This window comes from Sceloporus occidentalis, unplaced genomic scaffold (genome assembly GCF_023333645.1).
Source record: "Sceloporus occidentalis isolate IW3139 unplaced genomic scaffold, rSceOcc1.0.p SCAF_1, whole genome shotgun sequence".
Taxonomy (NCBI): domain Eukaryota; kingdom Metazoa; phylum Chordata; class Lepidosauria; order Squamata; family Phrynosomatidae; genus Sceloporus; species Sceloporus occidentalis.
The window spans coordinates 19518515-19542007 of NW_028316981.1; the positions used below are offsets into that span (position 1 = coordinate 19518515).

The following is a 23493-nucleotide window of genomic DNA, read 5'->3' on the forward strand; positions in this document are numbered from 1 at the left end:
CAAAGATGGACTTTGCAGGAGCCCCTATTAGAGCAAAAGAGGCGAGAAGAAGATGCCTCTGTGGATGATGGGCTCAACAGTTGACCAGCCCTTGGATGCAGCTTAGGAAGAAGGCCTGGAGCTCTTCCCATTTGCGTTTAAACCAGTTTGGATCTTCTCTTTTAAATACATTTCATGAAACTGTGTTTGATAAAACCAAAAATGTGCATTTCTTGCATTTTCCCAAAACAAAAAACATTTCTAAATAATATTGTCCCCCCCTTTAATTATCTCTATCTAATTATCTCTATATAAACCCTATTTCTGACTCTCCTCCTAGAACCATAGTTTCTACATAGAGATGCTACTGAACTGTCCCTTGTCATCTTAATAAGATTAGTAAGTTTCTACATAGAAATCAATAGCCAAGACATATAGAAAGTATGAGAAACTCGCCCTCTAAATCCTTGATCCTGATCCATAACAGTCAATGGGAATAATTCCTAGATTGGGAGACCCTTGTCAAGGAAGAGCCTTAGGATCGTAGATTGGACTTAGCCCTTTTCTTTCTCTGATGCTTTATCTTTTGCGCATGCAGCAGCATGGCCCCTCTCTGTCTGGCACTGGCCCTCCAGCAACTGGGAAGAACATCTCTTCTAATGCGACCCCATTGCAAAACCATTGCGCAACCCAGGAACTGAAACCACCCGACAATCGTTTCCAACAAGCGAAGGATTTAGCGGCAAAAGGGTTTGTGTAGTCACACTTAGGAAGTAGCATAGCAAGCGGGAACAAAGTTAGTTCCCTTTGTGTATATATATATATATATATGTATGTGTGTATGTATCTATATAAATATATGTATGTGTGTGAGTATAGATATCCTATGCACGTGCTCACACACTCCTCTATATTTTAAATGGATTTCTGGCCATTTTAGAGGCATTTTGATGGGAAATTTTATGCCATTCTCTTCTCAGGCCGTGTGTGTGTGTGCGTGCGTGCGTGCGCGCCAATATATATGCATTTGTGTGTATGTGTGTATATATATGTGTGTATGTATAGATATGTATGTGCATGGGTACACATATATTTGTGTATGTATATTGTGTGTGTATATGCATGTGTATGAATGTATATGTCTGTGTGTGTATGTATATTTATACATACACACATATGTTTGTGCGTGCAACTATGTATATATATATATATTTGTGTGTGTGTGTATATATATATATATATGCGTCTATATATTTATACATACACATATATATGTATGTATATAATTATGTGTGTCCAGGCATATTTATATGTGTGTATATGCATGTATTTATATATATATATGTGTGTGTATGTGTATATATGTGTATTTATGTGTGTGTGTGTGTGTATATATGTGTATATATGGGGTTGTTGTTGCTGCTGCTGCTGCTGCTGCTGCTGTTGTGTGCCTCCAAGTCATTTTTGATTTATGGTGACCCTAAGGCCACCTATCACAGGGCTTTCTTGGCACGTCTCTTCAGAGGGGAGTTGCCATTCCCATCCTCTGAGGTTGAGAGTGTGTGACTTGCCCAAGATGGAGTTTTTATGCTTGAGTATGAAATGAAACCCTGTTCTCCAGAGTCATAGTCCAATGCTCAAACTTTTTTCTGTTGCTGAAAATGTGTGACCCCAGGGTTTTTATGCTCCAGCGGGGAATCAAACTCTGCTCTCCAGACTACACTACACCACACTGGCTCTCTCTCAAACCTAGGCAGACCTATCGAATCAATGGCACCTACATAAGTGTTAACTTTCTAAATTAGCCTTGATTCAACCATTCTCCTCCATTGGGAACTAGTAATAATTGCACAGGAGGCCTTATCTGACATTTTGAGGAAATGTACACTGTAACAAAGTCTGACTGTGGGAGGGCCCACACTCAAGGTGAACAGTGGTTACTCCTCTGAGGCCAGGAAGGAAGGCTTGGAGAAGGACTTGAACTCGAAGCTGACTCCTCTGATCCGGTTTTAGACTCCTACCAGTCATGGAAAGTACACAGAAAAAAACTGTGGTGGTGTTTGGAGCCACAGGTAAGGTGTGGAATTAGAGCATGAATTATTCTGTCATTGTGCACAGGTTTTTTGCAAGCCATTCTCTCCAAGATCAGTGAAAGACCAAGCCAGAGGCTGTGTGGCTTTCCAAATAAACTCCATTGCAAACTAGAAGGAATAGAAACAAGCAGGAGATTGGGATGGGGACCTTTACAATTAATAATTAGGTGAATGGCATCTTTTTGTGGGGACAGGGGCAGGCATAAATTCAGGCTATGCTTGCATAAAACACAGATTTCACTTAATGCAGCAGTTCCCTGCAACAGCGTGTGTATGTGTGTTGTTGTGTCTTCAGGTCTTTTCCTACTTATGGCCACCCTAAGGAGAACCTATCACAGCGTTTTCTTGGCAAGTTTCTTCAAGAAGGGGTTTGCCATTACTATTCTCTGAGGCTGAGAGAGTGTGACTCACCCATGGTCACCCAGTGGGTTCTTTATGCTCAAGCGAGTAACTGAACCTTGGTCTCCAGAATCGTAGTGTGACCTTTAAACCACTACACCACGCTACTGCCCTCCCAGATGATTACCAGTTATTTATTAAAATTAAAATCAATATCATTGCAAGTATATGCATGTTGTGTGAAGTTTGCTAAGGAACTGCTCCTCTCCCTTCCTTACAGAGACCACCACTTGGGACAGGTGTTTGGTTTCCTCCATTATATGTGTGTGTGTGTGTGTGTGTGTTTATTTCTGAGCCCATTCCCTCTTTTATTGTGGTCACCGCGGCTGTGTTTCTGTCTCTCTACAGAGGAAGGCACACACATACTTCTGTTAGAGTTTTACAGAGTTTTATAGACAGCTTTTAATATTTTAATGTGTAATGTTTTTAACTTCTTAAAATTGTTTAATTGTTTTTAAAATTTTGTTATCTATATTTCAGTGCTTTGTATTGTTTTTAACTTGTGCTGCTTTAAATTTTGTTAGCCACTTGAGTCCCTATCCTGAGATAAAGGCGGGGTATAAATAAATAAATACTTATTATTATTGTTATTATTATTATGCCAGGTTATGAAATGTAGAGAAGGGATTTGGGGCTCAGAGCCAATGGTTCTGTTTGAAAATCGGGCTCCAGATGTTGCTGAACTACCCTTACTGTTTGCTAGGAATGATACCTGGGAGTCACAGTTTAGGGATAGCTGGAGAGCTGCACAATTCTTATCCCCTGTCAAAATGAATTAATTGGTTTGTGTCCAGAAGAAAAATCCAGGTTTAGGTGACTATCCTTATAGGCTGCATCTGCACTGCAGAATTAATGCAGTTTAACACCACTTTAACTGCCATTGCTCACTGGTATGGAATTCTGAGATTTGTAGTTTTGTGAGATATTTTCGCTTTCTCTGTCAGAGTTCTGGTGCCACAACAAACTACAAATCCCAGGATTCCGTAGCACTGAGTTGTGGCAGTTAAAGTGGTGTTGAAATGGCATGGCTTTTGCAGTGCACATGCAGCCATAGTGAAGCCTGATGTATATATGTGTGTGTGTGTGTGTGTGTGTATAGTTAGTTAGTTGGGTAGGCAGTATACTTTCAAATCCTTTCTGACTTATGACAACCTCAAGATGCACCTGTCATGGGGTTTTCTTGGCAAGGATTTTCCAGACAGCATTTGTCTATGCCTTCTAAGGCTGAGAGAGTGTGACTTGCCCAAGGTCACCCAGTGGGTTTCTGTCACCAAACATGGATTCAAACTCTGGTTTTCTGAGTTGTAGTCAAACCACTACACCACACTGGCTCAGTGAAGCCACTTTGTTGTTGTTGTGTGCCTTCAAGTTGTTTTGGACTTATGGCAATCCTAAAGTAAACCTATCCTGCAGGTTTCTTGGCAAGATTTGCTCAAGGGCCCCCAGTGGGTTTCTTGGCCAAGCTGGGACTCGAACCCTGGTCTGCAAAGTCATAGTCCAGCCCTCAAACCAATACATCAAGCTGGCTTGGACTCATGAGGAATTCTTATTTAGCTAGAATGATAGCGTCGTCTCTGCCTCCATCTTCTCCCCATCTAAAATATTTTGGGAGCTCTCCCCACTCCAAAGGGTTAACTCAGCCTTACGTCCTTTTGTAACTCATGAGTAGCCAGCTTGTTGGGGGTAATTAGCTTACACTTGTAAACCACTTGGAGATTACTTAATTCAGTATGAAGCGGTATAGAAGTGTAACTGCAATTGCTATTGCTGACCCAAACTGACCATGCTTAGATTCCAAGATTAGACAGGACCTGGTGTCTTTTCCTTATTCATGTAAAGTCATCATAAGTTCAAAGTTGCTTTGACAGTACATAGAATCATAGAATCATAGAATCATACTTTTTCTTTAATAATGCTCTTATTTTGAAAATATTCAAATTGTTGACGAAGTGAAAGGTTTTTCACTTTGGATCAGTGCTAGTCTTTCTTGCATCAAACACTTGTTTTACAACGTATTTTTTCATCTGATCCTTCTCAGCCTGTCATGCATTTTCAAGTTCTTCAACTTGACATTGGGCCTGACTCAGATCCTTTTGACAACTTTCTAAGAACAAGGTTTTCCTCTGAGAGTTTCTCATACAGTGCATAATATGTGTACTCATAGAGCACATATATTATAATTTCATGCTCTCTGTCACCGTTCAAGTTCCTGAACAGCAGAACTCAAACGAGAATGAAATGAATCAAGTTCCACTTCTAGTTTTTCCTTTTGTTCTTTAATACATTATTATTTGGATGTTATCATTGCAGCCTGTATTTTTGATACATTTATTTGACCATTGTATTGAAAAACTGTTAAAGTCAAAGCATCTTCATTCAGTTTCAATTCTTTTTTAAATTCTTCTAATTTTTTCTTTCAAAGCTTCGTGTTCTTCTAAATATTTATTTTCTTCCTCCTGATGCTGATCAAGTTCTCATCATAATACAGCAAATTCATTGTGGAGTATTTGATTTTTGGGTAACAGTTCCTTTTCTTGGTCATGATGATCACTCATTTGTGATTCATAAGCAAAAAAGCACAGTTAATTAAACATTTGCTAGGAATTCTTTGATTTTCTTTTCATACTCAAAGAACTACATTGTAGCTGTCATAATGTGGGCATTATGGAGTCTCTTTCTAAGTTTACCTCTTTCACTAAACTTTCCCTCCCATAAGCTGACAAATGAATTAAAGAAAAAGGTTTAGATATTAAATGTCTGTGTTTTAATACACATATAGTCTCTTTAACATATTATATTTTGAGCATGTAGTCATACTATGCATACTAAAACCTGCATTCTGAACTATGTGCTTTAGTTTGACCCACGCCTCCCATACAAGCTGTGTTTGAGTTTGCCCACCCCTACTCTAAACAGAAGCTGAGATAACAAGTTATCACAGGCTGAGCACTGAGCACTGATTTATATTTATATTATTTGTTCAGCCAGCAAGACTAAGGACTCATTCACACTAATGTTAAATGCATGGAGAAATTTGCATTAGTGAATCGATTCAAAATCGATTCACCATTCTACCTATATTTTAGGCCAGCAAATCTCTACATGGCACTTAAGTCTGGTCACACTGTTCACATTTGCCACTGTTCTGGATCGAAATGGGGGCACCTGCATTGCCAGAACAGTGGCTGCATGAGCCGATCACTCATACTACCAGAGAGAAAAAGCACTGTTAAGAGATCCGGTCTAAATGCACTGGCTTAAGTGGGCTTTTTGCTCGCTTCCCTGCAGACTGCACCAATTGCGGATGGGGAAAGTATGAATGTCATGGAAATAAACTGGTTCTAAACCGGTTTATTTCCATAGTGTGAATGAGATCTAACTTGGCCCCTCTTCCTGGTGAAGAAGGTTCTATTTGGATCCAGACAGAATGAATTAAGCACCCTGCCATTCAAACAAGTCCCCAAGGCAGTTTTCATTCTAAAAAAAAAAAAGCAGGGGGAAAATGGAAATGTATGAACATCACACTAGCTGTAATGTCTAAAGTGGTTTGCGTTGTTAAAGTAATGCACTAGAAAACACAGATAATCAATTGAAACTTAGTAAGTCAGCACTTCCTAAGAGTCAGTGTGATGTAGTGGTTTGAGCATTGGCCTATGACTCTGGAGATCAGGGTTGATTTCCTGCTCAGCCATGAAACCCACTGGGTGACCTTGGGCAAGTCCCACTCTCTCAGCTTCATGGGAAGGCACTAACAAACCTCCTCTGAACAAATTTTGCCAAGAAAACCCCATGATAGGTTTAGGGGTTTTAGGGAAACAACTTGAAGGCAAAGTCGAAGGCTTTCATGGCTGGCATCCATAGTTTTTTGTGGGTTTTTCGGTCTATGTGGCCATGTTCTAGAAGAGTTTCTTCCTGACATTTCAGCAGAATCTGCGGCTGGCATCTCCAGAGAATGCCCTCTTCCAGGTCAGCATTCTTTGAAGATGCCAGCCGCAGATGCTGGCGAAACGTCAGAAAGAAACTCTGCTAGAACATGGCCACATAGCCCGAAAAACCCACAAAAAATTTGAAGGCACACAACCCATACTCACAAAAGGAGCAGCCACCAGAATAAATACAGCCCTACCCTGCTGGCAACAAGGAAACAGGAGCCTTCTCCTGATAAAAAGCATCAAAGTAGTTATGCCAGGAATTACTCTGGATGTTTGAGGCAAAGTTTGCCTGGATTTTGGTATGCAGAGCAGGGCTGGGATCTAATCATCATTTTAATTACTCACAATGACCCAATCTAACATTGCCCCGAGGTCGAGGACAATACGAAGCTGGATCTAGTCTCCATTTTAATTTCTTACAGTGATGCAACATAGCATTGCCCTGAGTAATAGGTGGAAAAGTTAAAGTATGGTGAGGGGAATACAGTGCTGTCACTAGGTTGTTGTTAACTGCCCTCGAGTCACCCCGACTCATGGCAACCCTATGGATGAGACATCTCCAAGACCCCCTCTCCTCCACTGCTCTGCTCAGGTCCTGCAAATTCACACTTGTGATCTCCCTGATTGAGTCTATTCATCTGGTGTGGTCTTCCTCTCTTTATACTACCTTCTACCTTTCCTAGCATCATTGTCTTTTCTAATGATTCAGGCCTTCTTATGATGTGGCCAAAGTACGACAGCCTCGGTTTGATAATCTTGGCTTCCAAGAGGATTTCTGGTTTGAACTATTCAAGGATCCATTTGACTTTTTGGTTGTCCATGGTATCCTCACCACTGTTCTCCAGCACTACATCTCAAATGAGATGATTATCTTCTTATCTGCTTTTTCACTGCCCAACTCACACATCCATATGTGGTGATGGGGAATACAAATACAACTGAGCTGCCATTACAAATGTGCATTGTATGTTCACTGAAGCCCTTTACCGGGACGGCAAAAACCACTTTACTATATGGCCCACATGGCTACACCTGGATATGTTTCCTGTGAAGCTTGGAAACTTTACAATAGAGGAAGAACAGGCAAAGGCTGCTGCTGCCAGGAAGCAGGTCATGGCTTTATTTTATAGCTAAAACAGTGCATTGTTTTCATTATTCCCTTTTACACAGCTCTGTTACTCTTATTATTGCTGCTGTTGCATGCCTTCAAGTCATTTCCAACTTATGGCAACCCTTAGGTGAACCCTAGAGTTTTTCTTGGTATGATTTGTTCAGAGGTGGCTTGCCATTGCCTTCCACTGAGACTGAGAAAGTGTGACTTGCCCAGGGTTACCTAGTGCGTTTCATGGCCAAAATGGTAATTGAACCCTGGTCTCCAAAGTCATCATCTAACACTCAAACCACTATGCCACACTGGCTCTCATTAAACATTGTATTATTGTATCGGAAAGAAAAATAAGAGCAGAAATGAAACTCAAAGTACAAGTTGGGTCAGCCTTATCTGAAATGCTTGGGATCAGAAGCATTTTGGATTTCAGATTTCCCCCCTCCCCCCCCCCCAGATTTTGGAATATTTGCAATTTATTTAAGAGTATAGTTTTATATACTTGTTGGTGGAGTGGTTTAAGCATTGGACTATGGAGTTTATCAGAAAAGGGAAATTGGAAGTATAATCCAATGGTAATCTGAACGCAATCATGGGGTATAACGTTATTGGTGATAGCCTACTACATGCAAATTCGGGCAATGGAAAGTCAGTCCGAGCACAATCATGGAGTTTCACATTATTGCATGATAGACTACCACACGCAAATTCGGGCAATGGCATGCTTTTTTTGGGCAATGAGATGCCAGTTCGAACGCAATTCACATTCACGTAAATTCGCTGAACTAGTGAATTCACATGAATGTGTTCTGGCCTCACTTTCTTTTCATTCAAAATTAAGAGAAATTCCTCATGTGTGATAAAGTCCTGTGATTCTGGAGATCAGGGTTCAAATTCTGGCTCAGCCATGGAAACCTACTGGGGGACTTTGGCCAAGTCAAACACTCTCAGCTTCAAAGGATAAATTTGACAAGCAAACCAGATGATAGGGTTGCTTTAGGGTCACCATAAGCTGGAAATGATTTGAAGGCACACAACAACATACCTTTGTAGGGGAAGAGTGAAGGTTAATTTAGCTACCTTCTTTATCATTACTATGTTCATTCTGCTTTCTGTGAGAATAATACAGTTTGCAGGGGAAGGTAAAAGAGCCTGGGAAGATTTTCATGAGAAGATTTGTTCAGAGGAGATTTGTTGTTGCCTTCCCCTGAGGCTGAGAGCATGTGACTTGCCCAAGGTCACTCAGTGGGTTTCATGGCCAAACTAGAGACTCTGGTCTCTAGAGTCATAAACCAGTGCTTAAACTACTAGGCGGTTTCAATTTGGGATAGTTTAGCACCTCAGCATGTCTCAGTGTAATCCTAGTCCTTCCTCTGCAGCAAATAGAATGATGGATGGTCCAGTAATGACCCTGTTCTCTTGGCAGGTGCCCAGGGAAGTTCGGTTGCCCATGCCCTCTTGGACGATGGTACCTTCCAGGTCCGGGCTGTGACCCGCAACCCCAGCCAGCCAGCAGCTCGGGTCCTCCTTAAGCGTGGAGCAGAAGTGGTGAAGGGTGACCTACACAATCTGACAACCTTGGAGGAGATTATGGCCGGAGCCTATGGGGCCTTCGTGGTCACCACTTTCTCTCATGATTTCAACAAGGAGGAAGAAAGCCGTCAAGTAAATCAAATCCAGGAGTATGGTTCCCCATCACTCTTTCCCTGGCATGCCTGCATTACTGATTTAAACATGGGGTCCTTTCACACTGCACACAATAATAGTGCTCCTGTATTCTACTCATGGCTCTATTCCATGTAATCCTGGGATTTGTAGTTTAAAGTGGGGTGTTTAGAATACTCATCCAGGGTACTCTAGTGCCTCTTGTTGTTGTGTGCCTTCAAGTCGTTTCTGAGTCTGACTATGGCAACCCTAAGGTAAACCTAGCACAGTTTTCAACCTGAATTGATTGATCAGTTTTTAGGATCCACACTTATCCTAATTAAACAAGATTTGTAGTTTTCAGGTTTCCTGCTCTAAAATACTAAGCCCTGTCGTCTTATTTTCCAACTGAGGAACTTTCAACTACCCCTTCCTCTATTGCCAGTCTCATCCATTTGGTTTGTTTGGCTTCATCTATGGTTGCAGTGATTAGTAGGAGCCAGCATGGGTTTATCAAGAACAAATCCTGCCAAACTAATATCATGTCTTTTTTAAAAAAAATATCAGGTCACCACTTTAGTAGATGGTGGAAATGCTGTGGATGTCATTTACCTGGATTCCAGCAAAACATTTGATAAGATCTGCAATAATATTTTGATTAGCAAACTGATTAAATATGGAATAGGTGGAAACAGCATCAGATGGATCAATAATTGGTTCGAAAACTGTGCTTAAAGAGTTGCCGTCAATGGCTGTGCTTCACACTAAAAAGGGGTCTTGAGTGGAGTGCCTCAGGGCTCTGTCTCAGGGCCATGACTCTTCAACATTTCTATCAGTGATTTTGATAAAGGGATGGAAGGATGGCTAGTTTACAGATGATATAAACCTGGGGGAGGAGAGGTTAACACATAGGAAGATAAGAACAGAATTCAAAAGGACCTTGATAAACTAGAAAATTGAGCAGAAATTAATAAAATAAAATTCAGTGGAGACAAATACAAAATTTTACATTTAGGCCACATAAACCAAATGCGCAGGTATAGGATGGGGGATACATGGTGCAGGTTGAGGGAGCTGGTGTTCAGCTTGGTGAAGAGAAGACTTGGGGTGACATGGTTGCACTCTTTAAATACTTCAAGGGCTGCCACAGAGAGGAGGGGACAGGCCTGTTCTCTGGCATAATGTCTATATCAAGGGAAGTAATAGCACCACTCTATTCTGCTTTGGTCAGGCCCCACCTGGAATACTGTGTCCAATTCTGGGCACCACAATTCAAAAAGGAGGTTGACAAGCAGGAGCATGTCCAGAGGAGGGCCACCAAAATTGTGATGGGTCTGGGAACCATGCCCTATATGAGGAGAGACTCATAAATATTTGAAGGAGTGTCATACTGAGGCTAAAGCAAGCTTGTTTTCTGCTGCTCCAGAGAATAGGGCCCAGACCAATGGGCTCAAACTACAGAAAAAGATATTCCACCTCAACATTAGGAAAAAACCTCCTGATAATGAGAGATGGTCATTGGAAGACACTCCCTCTGGAATCTCCTTCTTTGGAGGTCTTTAAACAGAGGCTGGATGGCCATATGTCAGCCATGCTGTGATTGTATATTCCTGCATGACAAAACAGGGTTGGACTGGATGGCCCTTTCAATTCCATGAGTCTATGATTCTATAATCTAAATAGTTAAAGAATCCCCATACCTTGGATCAAAGTTTGACAAGAATGATGATTGCAGTCAAGAAATATAAAGACTAATAATGGGAAGGGCAGCCATGGAAGAACCATATGATCTTAAAGAGTAAACATATACAACTAAGCACTAAAGTGAGAATCATCCAAGCCATTGTATATCCTCATCACTATGTATGGATATGAGAATTGGACAGTGAAGAAAGCAGATAGGATGAAAATCAACTCCTTTGAGATGTAGTGTTGGAGAAGAGTGCTGAGGATACTGTAGACAGCCAGAAACACAACCAAATGGGTCCTTAAACAGATGAAGCCAGAACTCTCCTTGGAAGCCAAGATGATCAAACTGAAACTGTCATGCTTTGATCACATCATGAGAAGGCACAGATCACTAGAAAAGACAATGATGCTAGGAAAAGCAGAGGGCGGTAGAAAGAGAGGAAGACCCACACCAGATTGATAGACTAGGAAGTCACAGGACTGAATCTGCAGGACCTAAGCAGAGAAGTGTAGAGGACAAGGAGTCTAGAGATGTTTCATCCACAGGGTCACTATAATACACACACACACGCACTTGTATATTGTGGTGGTAAACAAGAAAAGTTTTCACATCCTGCCCTCCTATCAGTTCCCATTTTCCATTTGTGCTCTGACCCATCTCTCTTCATTCGCCCCACAGGGCAAGAACACTGCAGAGGCAGCCAAACGCCAGGGTCTGAAACATGTCGTCTTCAGTGGATTGGATCATGTGGAGAAACTGACAGGTGGGCGCTTGAAGGTACCATATTTTGACAGCAAGGGAGAAGCCGAGGCCCGTTACCAGGAGCTTGGAGTGCCCTTCACAAGTGTCCGGATGCCTGTCTACTTTGAGAACTTTTTCAACTATAATCGTCCACTTAAGGAACCAGGAAAAAATGCTTACACCCTAGGTATGGACCTGAACATAAATGTAGACGATTCCACACTTATTTGTTGTTGTGTGCTTTCAAGTTGTTTCCAACCCTATCATGGGGTTTTCATGGCACGTTTCTTCAGAGGAGGTTTGCTGTTACCATCTTCTGAGGCTGAGAGAGTGTGACTTGCCCAAGGTCACCCAGTGAGTTTTGGTGGTCAAGCTGGGATTCGAACCCTGGTCTCCAGAGTCATAGTCCAATGCTCAAATCACTACACCAAGCTGGCTTTTGGCCCTGCTCTTATTTAAGGTTGGGCCAAAACATTTTGAGAACCAATGTGGTGTAGTGGTTTGGGTGTTGGACTAGAAGTGGATCTATACTGTAGAAATAATGCAGTTTGACACCACCTTTAACCGCCATGGCTCCATCCTACAGAATCTTGGGATTTGTAGTTTCGTAAGGCACCAGCACTCTTTGGCACAGGAGACCTTGTAAACTACAAATCCCAGGATTCCATCTGATGGGAGCTATAGCACTTAAAGTGGTGTCAAAGTCCATTATTTCTACAGTTTAGATGCACCCTAGGAATCTGGAGACCAGGTTTTGAATTCCTGCTTGACAATGAAAACCCATTGGTGACTGTTGCAAGTCTATAAGATAAAAGTAGGACCTGTGCTCAAATAAATACATGCATTACTTTTACTTTGCAGCAATACCCATGGGTGATACTCCAGTCCATGCCATGTCTGTATCTGATCTGGGCATTATCGTGCTCAACATCTTCAAAGCCCCTGAAGTCTATATAGGAAAGATGATTAATCTTTCTGTGGAGGCACTGACTGTCCGAAGATATGCCGATATTCTCTCCCAATGCTTGGGGAAAGATATCCAGGATGCTAAGGTAAAAAAAGGTGTTTTTTTTTAATGAATATCATCTATGTGGTGAAACAATAGTTGCAATCATTATGGGCACTGCAGTAATAAGCCAGAATAGAAATGAACAGATTTAAGTGCCAACAGTACCATGGAAATGCCATTTCATATTCTATTACAGTATTTGTATTGTATTATTCCAAACAGCAAGAAATTTCAGAAGTGCGGCAATTATTTGGTTCCCTTTGGAAGGGGTCACCAGGCCTTGCTTATTATGATAAATGGGGATAATTTGATTGCCTTCTGGGGATCTGGGGAAGTGGAGATCTTTGGCAAAAATCTCAGTGAAGGGGAAGACTTGGAACAGGCCCTAGAAAGGCAGAACAGACTAAGAGTAATCTCTGATTAAAATCCTGGTAGCAGATCACCTACTAGAGCAGCAGCATAGGACAATTTTGCAAAGTTTAATTGATTTGTTGCTACAACTTGCAAAGTCTCGCCAGGGGGATTTATGTATTTGCTTAGTCTGAGTCCTTCTTTCTTTACAGTTCTGGCACCAGGGCTCACCCTCTGCTCTGCTGTGCATCCACCTTCTGGCTAAATGTTCCTTTTCTCATCTCTCTAAGTAGATGAGAAAGAATAATCCCCTCATTTCACCCTGTGGTGTCACTAGGGTTGGTGTCACCCAGTACAGTAACTCATGGTGTCACACACGCACCCATTGACCTCCTCCCATACCACACCATACAGAATCATTAGTAATGTCTTTTTGTCCTAATGCTACCTGTAAATCATCATTCCCAAATATCACTGAATGTGATGCCAATAGTTGTGAAATGAACAACCAGCAAAATTAAAATTATACCTTTAAATGGCAATATCATATGCACCGTCTAAATGTATGTACATGCATATTGTTTCATGTGATTAAAGTGACACAGTGGCTAAATGTGGTGCAGTGGTTAAATGCTGATACTGCAGCCACAAGGTTCTGAGTTTAATCCCATGGCTCCAGGGTTGACTCAGCCTTCCATCCTTTCATAGGTTGGTAAAATGAGTACCCAGTTTATTAGGGGCAATTGGCTTACAGATTGTAAACTGCTTAGAGAGTGCTAGTTCACTGATAAGCGGCATAGAAATGTACAGTCGCCCCTCCTAACTTCCAGATCTCAGATCCACGCCCTCGAATATCTGCGGAGGGGTGACCTCCGCTATTTCCTATGGTGCACATGTGTCCAGGCTGTGCACACCGGGGGGGGGGGGGGGGGATTCAAGCCTATGAAGCTTGAATATGCGTAAGCCTCTGTTTTCACCGGGGGTGGTCCAGAAGGGATCCTCTGCAAAAACAGAGGGCCAACTGTACTTGCTATTGCCATTGCTATTCCCACTAAGCCTTCCCCCATTCACACCATCGCTTCAGCATTTTAAAGGAATACAGGTGAAAACCACCACCCATTTTTGCCAAAAGGCAGATATTTCGGAAGCAGTGGTGTCACCCATCTTAGGGTGTCACCTGGTGCAACCCGCACCCCCCTAATGTCACCTCTGATTTCACCTAGATCTGGGAACATCCCCTTTAGTTAAGATTTCTGTTTTAATTTTTAATCAGGAAAATATGTTCTCATTCTCTGATTTGAATGGCAGACTGTGAGCAACACGTTAGTACTTAAAGCATAATACTTGATGACATCACCAGGAGTTGTTCCAAGGTTTGAGGATGTGGCCCAGAAACCTCAATGCCTGGGAGACTCCTGAACTAGCAACCCTTGGTAACATACACAAACACCAGCTGTAGCATGCCAGCAGACATTGGATCACTCATCAATGAATGCTATGCATATATTCAAGAATGAAAATGATTGATTCAATCCTTTGCTTGCAGATCTCTGTGGAAGCTTATGAGCAACTGGCTCCCAAGCCAGTTGCTGACATGTTCCGCTACCTCCAACTCAAGACAAATTATGACCAGACTACCACTCACCAACTGAATCCCAGAGCCAAGAGCTTCCAGCAATGGGTGGAAGAGAATAAGCCAAAATTTGAGGATCTCTAAATCCACCATCTCTAAATCCACCATGAAAGATACACAGAGATGGAGGACATTAAAAGGCCAAAGGAATCACCTGCCCCTCAAACTGCCCACAATCTGTGCAAAATAATAACAAAAATAATCTTCCCTGTGGAAATGCAACACAGACAAAGATTGATAGAGGGAATTCTTCTATGTTGGGGTGAGCACAATGTGACCATACATCCTCCTTTTCCAAGACATGTCCTACATGTCAACCTTCTGTCCACTTGAAGGACAATGATGACAACGGAAGTGGAATGATGTAGATGCATATCATTTGATTGACAGAACAACCAAAAAAGACTTGAACATGATCGAATGTGATTGATATGGAGGATCCATTTTGAATCGTTACTTTGGTCCATGTGAACTTCGAGAGGGTTAATTTGCACCAGAGAGATTTGATCGGGGTAAACATAGTGGAAACTTCAATTCAGGTCAGATTTGGTATTGCATTTTTGAATGCATTATCGAATCTCGCCAGATCTCCCCAGCACAAAAATGCTAGTGTGAATGGGCACCTGGACTTTCAGTATACATTATGAAGAAACCTTGCTTGCTTTCTTCCTTTACTGCAGATTGTTGAAATAGTTGTTGTGTTACAGCTGAGGGAAGTTGTGAAATGGCCTCTTTTCCATCTTCCTCTGCCACAATTTTTAGCCTGTAGTAAAAGGACAAAGGAAGAGGAGTTGTGTGCATATATGGTAAACATTAACAGCAGATTCTATGATGCCAAGTTACTGTATTTTGGAATGGGAAAAGGCAATTGGAGCGAAACCCAGCCCTCTATCTTCCTAGATTAACAGTATTGTTTTACAGCAACAGATAGTAGTCTCAAAACCTAGAGGAAGTGCCATGATGTTATTTTTATCCACGGATTGAAATAAATTGATGGGGGGGAAAACAAAACAAAACAGGCTGCGTAGGAAACAACACATATTCATTGTCTCCACCAGGTGGCAGAAGAGACCCAATCTCTTGCTTTCCTAAAGAATTTTGATCGGGGAAGATTCTCATTAAATTAATTCTAAATTGACATCCTTTGCAGTCCTTATTTCACATGCCATGTAATTCCTTCATCAGTTCTATCTGAAGATACAGCTGTGGCCAGGATGACCGCTTGCCCTCCTTTTCCAGCCCTCCATTTCAACCTTCTGTCCAGGAGGAATTCCAAAATGTCCTCCATTTCAGGCATGGCTAAGAAGCATGAATTTATATTTATATTAGTGTTTTTAGCTTTCATTTTGTCATGTCCTCCATTTTTCTTGAATGTCCTCCTTTGCGGTTAGGAAATCTGGTCACTCTGGCGGTGGCACATGTTCTAGTTACTGGAGAGATGATGTCCAGAATGACTTCCCTGGGGTGAATCACCTATGTACCCATCAAAACACAAAAAAATAAGAGCAGGGCTATGGCAAACATTTTGCTGCACAAGGCAAGGGGTGAGAAGATACCCTTTCATTTCTTCTACAGAAGTCAACTAGATTGGCGCATGAATTTTATTTTGACACTGATGACAAGACAGTGTCCATTTTACCTGAGGGTGGGCAGAGTAGTTTTGGTGGTGAAAAGCAGGCTGGCTGAAGCAACCAGCCTAATAGCCAAGCCATAGCTGCCACTATTGCCATTTCCACACCACTTAGCACCTGCCTCACTTTGCTGAGCCAACTGGCTCACTGGCCCTGAAGACAACAAATCTACCATTGGTGCCTTCAGATTGTGAAGTCTTCCCTTCCACATTCCTTGTGGCACCTATGGAGGGAGTGGAGAAGCGAACATCTTGATGGCAGTCCATGTGGAGAGTGTCACCAAAGTGCAAGCTGAGTGGATATAGAAGAGATTTTAGTATCTTTTTGTGGTAACAGGCCTGAATCCAATTACTAATCTCAACTAGAGTCATTTATGTACAGTGGAGGTCAAAATATTGCTTTACGCAGGGGATCCATTCTGGATCCCCTGCATAAAGCGAATTCTGCGTATGCTCAAGATCCATTTAGATGAAAGGAGCGCACTCCTGTGTACGGTGTGGCACACATGCCATGGGCACGCACACCATTCATCTAAATGGGGCTTCCCGTCCTCATGACTTCAAGTCCGCATATGGGAAGCCTGCGTATAGGGCAGACTGGCAATACTATCCCTTCTTTCTTCCATTACTATAGCTAAGGTGACTTACAAGAGAAATTAAAACAATAATTTTTAACTATCCTATCCTCCACTGTTCTGCTTAAGTCTTGTAGGTTCATGCCCATGCCCTCCCTCATTGAGTCTAGCTATCAGGCATGCTCTCTTTCCTTTCTTTCTACTGCCCTCCACCTTTCCTAGCATTATTGTCTTTTCTAATGACTCATGCTTTGTCATGATGTGGTCAAATTATGACAACCTCAAATTTATCATCTTGGCTTTTCAGGGAAATTTCTGGCTTTATCCACTCAAGAACAGGTATGCAGGGAGCTGAAGTTTAGCAATCTCTGGAGAGCAAGGGACAGTTCCCATTTCTTGTCACTTTGATAGCATTCAAATCAATATTCTCTTTTGTCCTCATCAACAAAGAAGTTGACTCTTCCAAACACTGAGGAAAGGATAAAAGTTCTAGGATTACCAGAGTGAAAACTGGAGAGGGCTCCTATACTTTCAATGGTTAATATCAGCTGGGTGTTGTCAACCAGACAAAAAGTGACACCTGCTGACATCACCTATTCTACATAACCCATTAAATCTCTCTGTTTTACTTTAGTAACTCTAGATCAGTGGTTCCCAAATTTTGGCCCTCCAGGTGTTTGGGCCTTCAACTCCCAGAGGCCCCAGTCTGCTTGGCCCACAGTCAGAAATTCTGAGAGCTGAAATCTAAAATATCTGGGAGATCAAAATTTAGGAATTGTTGTTCTAGATAACAGACACATTTTGTTATTCTCTTCAATACAGCAAGGGGAGAAGGCAAATACTCCTTTAGTGCTATTTCAGCTGGGGCTGTCTGAAGCTGAGCACAACCCCACACATACCTTTTGCTAGTGTTGCAATACAGCATGGGGAAGACAAGTTTAAATCACCTTTCTCTACATTGTCCAGTATCACTTCCTCACCTTTCAGCAATCACTTTGAAACATTGCACAACTTTAGCAGAGAGAGGATGCCAGCCTTAACTCCCTCTATTCTGTCCCGTATACACCCCTTTGTGGCAACACTGCTATAGATCACTGAGTGTGAAAGATTACATTCCATTGTCAAGGTAAGCATGAGCAATGGCTGAGCGGCAAGGAAAGGCTGACATCAGCATGGAGTAGGAGGATGATTGTATGGTATATGCACACCGATAGATGTGTCACTATATCTGCGTTGGTAGCCATAATTGTTTATGTGTGTGTGTGTGTTTGTGTGTGGAGAGAGAGAGAGAGAACAACCTGGAGCTGGAAACCGACAAAGATTATTATGATTTGGGCTCAGATCTCTGGATGAGTGTTCCTATTTAATGAAGAAAATAAACTATTATTTTCTCTTTCCAGCCCTAGGCCAGTCTCTCCTATTGTTCTTTGGCATATTTTATTTTTTAAGAGAATGGTGTGCGCCTTCCTCTTCCCTTGAGGGAAAAAGAGGTTGTTTGTGTGTGCTTTTGTGCTGTGTTTTCATAGATGTGCAGAAATGGAACCTTCAGCAGAAGGTCATTCTTGACAACTTTTATGCCTGCTGTTACTCATTTAAAACAGAGGCATGGCCAAGTGCAGTATTGCCCTAGGGCTACATGTGCCCCACAAGACTGCTGTATGGCTCTCAAGCCATTCAGACTCCCTGGATTATTTTTGCGTCTGCCTGCCTCATATAACTTACCTCTCCTGGAAGCTGAATGGGTGACCTTGTACATGGCACACTCTCTCAGCCTCAAAGAATGGCAATGGCAAACCCCATCTGAAGAAACTTGCCAAGAAAACCCAGTGATAGTGTTTTTATTGTTTTTGTTCATTTTGTATTGTATTTTATTTAACTGTATTGTATTTTATGATTGTTGTACACCACCCTGATTTTATAGAAGGGCGGTATATAAATAAAATTTTTATTATTTATTTATTATAGATTTGCCTTAGGGTTGCCATAAGCTGGAAATGACTTGAAGGCACACAACAACAACAACAACAACAACAGCAATGCTCATATTCTCAGGCAGCCGAAATGTACTTATGCCATTGGGACCATTACCCAAGTGGAGCCACCATCGTCCCATGGGTCCCACTGTGCAATTTCTTCGGTTGCACAACAGGGGCCCCATTGCATATCAAGGCATCTCGTGCAGTATCCTGTTATGCAACGGGGCTTCCCATTGCACAATGATACAATACCTTACAACTGTCCCAATTTGGTAAGGACAGTCCCAATTATTCCTCTATCATCCCACTTTTTCAGATGTTTTAAAAATGCCCCCATTTCACTATCCTCTTCCCACTTCCCTCCTTTATCCTCAGCTTTCTTCAGTTTCTGCAAACTGAGTTCAAAGAAAAAAAAGTCCTTTGGACTCAATAAATTTAGGGAAAGGGGAGGAGTAAGCAGCCTTCCTTCCCAGTGCAGTCAGAAATGAAGTAGCATGTTCTAACCTGCCCCTTGTTCACAGCAAAATCTGACAAATCATCAGCCAGATGAAGTCCTGGCTAGAATTGTGCTTCAGCCCCTGTTGTAGAAGTGCATCTGAAGATACAAAAATTCTTATTTTCTGTTACTACTCCCTCTGCTACTGCATTCTAAGCCTGTTTCTATGTGTTTAACTTTTGAAGTGGGCTTGTTCATTTTCCCCCTAAGAGTTTCTAAGCCATCTCAGAAACACTTAGAAACTCCATCGTGGGAGAATGGTGGCATGTAAATAACATAAAATATTCTGGTTTTATGGTTCTTGAGCAATTCATTCATCACACAAAAGAAAACCATTTAATGGAGAAATGCAATCAGTCCCAGTTTCCTTAAAATTGGGCTTCTTAAAACATTTTTACAACCCGTTGTTTCTCCCATACCTGAAATTCTTGGGACCAGAAGTGTTTTTGGAAGTTTTCAGAGTTTGGAATATTTGTGTATACATAATGAGATATCTTGGAGATGGGGCCCAGTCTAAACGTGAAATTCATTTGTTTCATGTACACCTTTAAACAGCCTAAAGATAATTTCATACATAATATTTTGTGCATGAAACAAAGTTTGTGTACACTGAATCATCAGAAAGCAAAGATGTTACTATCCCAGCCACCCATGTGGACAATTTTGGATTTCAGAATTTCAAATAAGGAATACCCAACATGTATTACAAATGTGTCTTATTTACACACTAAGTGTAAACTTAAAACATCCAAAGTGTGCACATAAAAATATTGCAAAGGGACACTTTCTAGCAGCTGCCCTCTCTAACACTCAGTGGCCTCCATGAGAAGACATGAGTACCATATTGCACAACTTTGGACTGGTGCCAAAATATTGTTATTGTTGCTGCTACCATTATCATTCCAATTACCTTTGTAAGTCAACCCACTCCAAGCACCTGATGAAACTGACCACAAAAAATAAACTGGTTAGAGCTCTGAGCACATCTAATCTCTCCGAAGGCTATGATTGCAACCTGCACTGAAAATGTGGGAGCAGCTTCTGTGCACTTTATGGAGGTCAGATGCCTCCCAAAATTATGATTTTGTGTGTTTGTGTGTGTATGAAAACAAAAAATCATAATCATAATAGGGGCGACTATTCTTTGTCAGATTTGAAAATCATTTGGGATGCATCTGACTTTGTACAGATAAGCAACCTTGTGCCTTCCAGCTGTTTTGGAAAACAACTCTCATGGCCAATGTTTGGTATTATTCGTATAATATAAAAATAGATTACTTATATCATTACATGTCATTACATGTCTATTCAATATAAGAAGCCACAACTCTGAGTTTGCAAGAACTGAGCAAGGTTGACGATGACTTGCGCTCTAAGAAACCTCTCATTTAGAGGGGTGTCTTAAGAGCTCAGTCATCAATCAGAGCAGAGACTGCAGTAAAGAAATCAGAAGAAGACTAGGACTTGGAAGGACAGCTATGAAGGAACTAGACAAGTTCCTGAAGTGTAAAAATATATTATTGAATGTTAAAATTGGGATTGTCCATGCCATAGTATTTCCCATTTCTATGGTTGTGAGATCTGGACAACGAAGAAAACTGATAGGCAGAAAATAAACTCATCTGACATCTGGTGCTGGAGAAAAGTTCTGTGAATACTGTGGACCACTAAAAAGACAAATAAATGGGTCCTAGAGCAAATGAGGTCCAAACTCTCCCTAGAAGCCAAAATAACTAAATTGATGTTGTACTGAGAAGGAAGGACTCACTAGAAAAGATAATAATGCTTGGTAAATAGGAAAAGAGAAAGACTGTATACCAAATGGATAGATGCAATTGGAGAGGCCACAGCCATGAATCTACAAGAGCTGAGTAGAGTAGTTGAGGACAGGGTGACTTGGAGGCCTCTCATTCATAGGGTTGTCTTCAGGCAGTAAACAAAACTGAAAAATTCCTCCCAACAGAAAATATATTGGGGGAAGATCATAACTCAGTGGGTTGCACATCTCTAGACAGTGATGTATTCAAGTCTTTTATTCCAAGTCTCATAAAGTTGGAAGGGAATCCCCTGCCATGCAGGAACTCACAAAGCATCCCTGGCAGATGGCCATCCAGCCTCTGCTTAAAGACCCCCAAAGAAGGAGACTTCACCACTCTCCATTGAGGGAGTGTGTTCCACTGTCAAACAGACCTTACTCTCAGAAAGTTCCTCCTAATGTTTAGGTGGAATCTCTTTTCCTGTAACTTGCATCCATTGTTCCATGTCCTATTCTCTGGAGAAACAGAAAAGCTTGTTCCATTCTCAATATGACACCCCTTCAAATACTTAAAGAGGGCTATTATATCACCTCTTAACTGTCTCGTCTCCAGGCTAAACATACCTGGTGCCCTACGTGTCTCCTCCTAAGACATTATTTCCAGACCTTTCACTATTTTGGTCACCCTCCTCTGGACATGCTTCATCTTGTCAACATCCTTTTTAAATTGTGGTATCCAGAACTGGACACAGTATTCCAGATGAGGCCTGACCAAAACAAAATAGAGTGGCACTATTATAGAATTAGAAAAGCATAGAATTGTAGAATTCAAAGGGACCGCAAGGGCCATCCAGGCCAACCCCATTCTGCCATGCAGGAAGTCTCAATCAAAGCATCCCTGACAGATGGCCATCCAGCCTCTGTTTAAAGACCTCCAAAGAAGGAGACTCCAGTACATTCCGAGGAAAGAGTGTGTTCCACTGCTGAACAGCCCTTACTGTCAGGAAGTTCCTCCTAATGTTGAGGTGGAATCTCTTTTCCTGCAGTTTGCATCCATTGTTCCAGGTCCTGTTCTCTGGAGCAGCAGAAAACAAGCTTGCTCCCTCCTCAATATGGCATCCCTTCAAATATTTAAACAGAGCTATCATATCACCTCTTAACCCTGTTTGGCCTATTTCTCTTAAAAAGGTTATACCCCTCTATTTCCACATTCCAATCATGAGTCTCATCCCATCAGGTTTCAGTGATGCCTATTATATCATATTTGCTTTGTTGTACTAGGAGTTCGAGTTCATCTTGCTTATTTCCCATGCTCTGTGCATTAGTGTAGAGACATTGCAGACCATGGGTCCCCTTTACTTGCTGCCTGTGCAAGTTTTTTTGCCTCCCACTGTTGAGTCCTTGCACTTTTTTTCTTGTTTCCTCTATGTCAGTTTGTCTATTTTTACCATCCCTTTTGCTTTCCTTAATATTGTCTCCCTTCCCCACGGAACTTAGTTTAAATCCCTCCTGATCAAGTTCTTGAGACTGTTGGCAAAAACATTTCTTCCAATTGCCATGAAATGCAACCCATCCGTTGCAAGAAGTCCCTCCTCATGGAATCGCGCCCATGATTGAAGAATCCAAATCGTTCTCACCGGCACCAACTGCGGAGCCAGTTGTTCACATCCGCTATTTTCCTCTCCCTTCCTGGACAGTGCCCTTTGACTGGCAGAAGAGACGAGATGACAATTTGTGCATCCATTTCTTTCAGCTTATATGTGGGGAGTAACATAGCCACCCAGTGCGCTAACAGACTCCCTGGCCGAGCTGACACAGCTGGTCTCGGAGCTGGTGTTGGAGTCCCCTAGACTTCTTGTCCTGGGGGACCTCAACATCCCCTTTGTGGCCAGCTGTGGTCCATCAGGTGCGGCTCGGGAGTTCATGGATACCATGACTGCCATGGGCCTGTCTCAATTGGTCATGGGGCCTACGCATTCTGCTGGTAATAGGCTCGATATGGTCTTTTGTACGGACATGGAGACTCCGTGGGCAGAAGTAACAAATATTTCCGCCTTGTCATGGATGGATCATTTCCTGGTAGAGGCTAAAATCAAGGCATCTACCCAGATCCCTCCCGGGGGTGGTGGACCTATTAGGATGGTCCACCCTCGAAGGCTGATGGAACCCAAAAGGTTCCAAGAAGCCCTAGAGGGGTATATGGTTGAAACTGATGGCGATTCTGTTGATGCCCTGACTACCATCTGGGACACTGATCTCTCCAGGGCTATACACAGTATCGCTCCCAAGCGTCCTCTCAGGCCTGCTTCCAAAAAACAGCCCTGGTACACAGAAGATCTCCGGGCAAGGAAGCGGGTTCTGCGACAACTAGACTGCAAATGGCGGAGACATCAGGACTTATCCGACAAGGCACTCCTAGATTCTCTTTTGGAGGACTACGGAGTGGCGATAAGCACAGCAAAGAACTCGTTCTATGCTGCACGT

General features: G+C 42.1%; 1 protein-coding gene across 2 annotated transcripts; it reads left to right on the top strand.

The window, feature by feature from the left end:
• The first annotated feature begins 1748 nt into the window (after window positions 1-1748).
• Window positions 1749-15742, top strand: LOC149321047 (nmrA-like family domain-containing protein 1). Of its 2 annotated transcripts, none has more exons than XM_089489918.1 (5): window positions 1749-2051; window positions 8935-9173; window positions 11521-11770; window positions 12445-12635; window positions 14490-15742. In XM_089489918.1, the coding sequence occupies exons 1-5, from the start codon at window positions 2006-2008 to the stop codon at window positions 14658-14660; spliced, it is 897 nt and encodes a 298-aa protein (XP_089346044.1). In that variant the 5' UTR covers window positions 1749-2005; the 3' UTR covers window positions 14661-15742. The 2 variants fall into 2 exon arrangements, with proteins under 2 accessions (XP_089346044.1, XP_089346129.1); XM_089490003.1 differs by having other exon boundaries at window positions 12445-12645; window positions 14490-14588.
• Window positions 15743-23493: the final 7751 nt, after the last annotated feature.